The sequence below is a fragment of the Chrysochloris asiatica genome, unplaced genomic scaffold, assembly GCF_000296735.1.
Source record: "Chrysochloris asiatica unplaced genomic scaffold, ChrAsi1.0 scaffold00158, whole genome shotgun sequence".
Taxonomy (NCBI): domain Eukaryota; kingdom Metazoa; phylum Chordata; class Mammalia; order Afrosoricida; family Chrysochloridae; genus Chrysochloris; species Chrysochloris asiatica.
This window is the reverse complement of record NW_006408676.1, coordinates 7,643,582-7,647,247: the sequence shown is the minus strand read 5'-3', so window position 1 is coordinate 7,647,247 and position 3,666 is coordinate 7,643,582. Positions and strand designations below refer to the sequence as shown.

General features: G+C 40.7%; 1 protein-coding gene across 1 annotated transcript; it reads right to left on the bottom strand.

Annotated features, from left to right (window-relative positions):
• Positions 1 to 1,434: 1,434 nt before the first annotated feature.
• On the bottom strand, positions 1,435 to 2,367 carry LOC102819183 (olfactory receptor 958-like). The gene has a single exon (XM_006871025.1). The coding sequence runs from the start codon at positions 2,365 to 2,367 to the stop codon at positions 1,435 to 1,437; it is 933 nt and encodes a 310-aa protein (XP_006871087.1).
• Between the last annotated feature and the right edge of the window lie 1,299 nt (positions 2,368 to 3,666).

Genomic DNA, 3,666 nt, shown 5'->3' with positions numbered 1-3,666 from the left:
CCAAGTGAGATGGATTGGCCAAGTGGCAGCATCCATGGACTCAAGTTGTGGCAACAGTAGTGAGGTTGGCCCAGGATTGGGCAGTGTTTTGTTCTGCTGTGCATAAGGTTGCTATGGGTTGGTAACAACTCGATGGCACCTAACAACAACAACTTCCCTAGCTTGGCACAATTAAGTTGTAAGAGTAGTAGGTCTATAAAAGGGATGTGGAGCGCGTTGTCTGGCCTTCTCTTATTTTGCAAGGGGAAAGACAAATCAAACCCATCAGCATCAGTCCCCGGTCAATTCCTATAAAGCTGAGGTTAGATATGCCTCCACCTGCCAACCTTCTTCACCAATTCTGTCACCAGTCATTCCTCCCACAGTATTCCACTTTGTTGGTTTTGGTAATTCATTGCAGTGGTCACTAAGAACTCAGACACCATACTGACAGTTATGGGCTTTATTAGGAAAGTTAACAAGTTACAATTCAGGGCCAGAAATGCTTAGAGCACAGTTCTTCCAGTTAGGACAGCTTCTACTTAAGTGTGAAGGCAAACCTTTCTCTGGCCTCAGCCCCTTGGCCAGACCTCTGTCCTGATTGGGCAATGTTACAAAGCTCTTTTAGAGCTTATAAATGAACAAAAGGAGCTCTGGTATAATTGTGGTTACGAGCTGGGCTGTTAACCTCAAAGGTCAGCAGTTCAAAACTACCAGCTGTTCTGCAGGAGAAAGATGAGGCATTCTGCTCCTATAAAGATTTACAGCCTCAGAAACCCTATGCAGGGTCACTGTGAGTAGGAATCTACTCCAAGGCACATAAACACGACCACCAATAAATGCCTGAAGGACATTCATTCCTCTGATAGAAGCCTCAGCTTGAAGGCACTCATCTCTAGCTCTGTGGGTCAGCAGACCTAGCTCCCCAATTAAGTGCCTGGAGGAATACCACTCCACAAGAGAGCCTCTTGTCTAAGGCACTCAGCTTTACTTGCTCCATGGGCTGGGAAGCCCACCACTGACTAGTGCTCTGGATCGTAGTTACACCCCGGCTGCTCCTCTGTTACTTCTCTGGTGTCACAGCTTTCTGTCCTTGGATCAAGGAGGTTCAATATTCAGGGGTCTCAGGGTCCAAAGGACAGCACTCCATTCTTGACTCGTCTTCCTTAGTGGTAGTGAAATCCTCCATTCTTGCTTCTGAGATGGTTCATTTATACCAACGTTAGAGTTCCAGGGTTTTACAATCACAATTAACCCTGTTAACAATCATTGACAACTGAATCACATGATCCTACCAGCATCTCCCCTCACTGTATTTTAGATAAATAAGGAAAAAAGCTCTTTGATGAGCGTTATGAAAGACATGATTAGAAGTGACTTATGAAGTAATTCGCTGCACTCAAGGGCTGAAGCAACTTCCCAAATAATTTCAAAGAAAAAAATTGGCAGTACACCTTATACCCCAGAAGTGTGGACCACTTGAGTTAACACTTTCCGCAGAGCTAACTTCACATCCTTGTTTCTCAATGTGTAGATCAAAGGGTTAAGGGAAGGAGTGACAATATTATTTAACACCTGAATGACAGAATCCAGCCAGGGGCTGGATACTGGCCGGAGGTAGATGAGCATCACAGGACCATAGAACAAGAGGATTGAAATCAGGTGGGCACTGCATGTTGAGAAGGCTCGACGCCTGCCTTCTGACGAGCTGATTTTCAATATGGAAAGGACAATGCGACTATAGGAAGTGAGGATAAGGAAAAAACACGTTAAAGTCACAACATCCACATTAGTAAAGCTCACTGTCTGAGCCAGGGAGGTGTCAGCACAGGCCAGGGGTAGCACCACTGGTATATCACAAAAGAAATTATCCACCTCATTTGGGCCACAGTAGGGCAGCTTAAAAACGAGGAAGGTGAGGATACTTCCATGTAGACAACCCCCCAACCAGGTTCCTAGTGTCAGGCCAACACACACCCTGTGGTTCATGATGACCGTATACCGCAAGGGGTGACAAATGGCCACAAAACGGTCATAAGCCATCACGGTGTACAGGAAACACTCGGTGCCACCCAAGACATGGTAAAAAAAGAGCTGGGATGCACAGCCCTGATAGGAGATGTTGTGACTCTGCCCCATTAGGCAGAGCATCATTTTGGGGGAACTCACTGAAGGGAAAAATATATCAAACACTGAAAGGTTTCCCAGGAAGAAGTACATGGGAGTGTGGAGGTTAGGGGAAGCCAGAATGATGAGGAAGATGAGCAAGTTCCCAAGTACGGTGAAGAGGTAGAAGGTCAAAAACAAGACAAAGAGCATGTTCTCCAGCCCTTTAGTATTAGGAATTCCCAATAAGATGAACTCTGTCACGAAAGTAGAATTTTGCATGTTTATGTATCAGGCAGTCCTGCAGAAGCAAAGCGACAATTATGATGTAAGACCATAAGTAACGGAAGCAATATCTTCCAGAATAAGTGATTTCTACCTATGGCAACTGGTGTAAGCAAAGGAAGGTCAAAAGCAGAAAAGGAGACAAGTAATAAATCTAGACCCACCATGAAGTAATGTGTCACAATTGGCATCATTATCTTTATCTGTTAAATTAGATGGCAGAAAAAAGTATTTTTACAGCTAACAAAACACATAATAATCAACTCTTCTTACCAGTTTTGTATAGTTATTATCTGGTTTACTGCACAAACTGGTACATTTCTGAAGCACCTTCTTCATGAAAAATGTGTCATAAGGTGACAGACCCATTTTATTATCAGTTAAGTCATAATGAGTTTGTAGGTAAATCTAGTATTAAAATATATGCATAAAAATTCTGAATCTAAATTTAAAATGATATATACTTACCTACTATTTTTTTGGCAATGCATTTTTTTTCATCCTTCAACATTTATATTCAACAGAAAAGCTTTTTTTTTTTTGTATTCATGACCTACACATATACACATGCAAGAAAAATTGGATTAAAAATAAGCATTACATGGATAATAAAAATAATTACTGTATCACACTAGAAATTTGTGTCTCATCAACTGGGTTTTCTTTCTATACTAGAGACGTCAGAAATACAAGTTTTGATAACATTAAGATTATTGTATTTATTAATCAGTGCCAGGCCTCCCAGCAAAACCAAAAGCAAATCTGAATTATGTTTCCTAAAGCCACAATTGATCATTCTGGTATTTTTGCATCCCATTTTCTGTTAGTTCTATATGTGTATCGCTGTAGTATAGCTAATCTCCCTCTGCCTGTGGTTAATATTTGTTCATAGGCAATAATCTGATGAATGTATTCACAAAATTCATATATTGTAGATCTCTTACCATTTCCGGAATTACTTCCATTTTAACAGACATGGGGTTTTATACAAGGAGAAAAATCTCAGTAAGTAGAATTTCTGGCAAGAATGAACAGGTGACAGGGGCATTTTGGGAAGAGGAGCTTTTCATATCATTCTTAAAATTAATTTGTATAGTCAGGCCCTATATAAAGTTGTTTCTGCTCAAAATGTTTTGAGTAGATTGAGATTCTGAAAAAGATAAAAGCAGGAAGACAAAAGGACTCTTTTCCAGCCTGAAATACATTTTATACATTGAGTTTGGGCCAAGAAATTGTCATCTCACAGACACTTAGTTATCGTCTAGGAAAATAAAGATGAATAAAATAATTAGTATA

Coding starts and splice junctions, on each gene's coding strand:
- LOC102819183 (XM_006871025.1), bottom strand. CDS start 2,367: ATGCAAAATTCTACTTTCGTGACAGAGTTCATCTTATTGGGAATTCCT.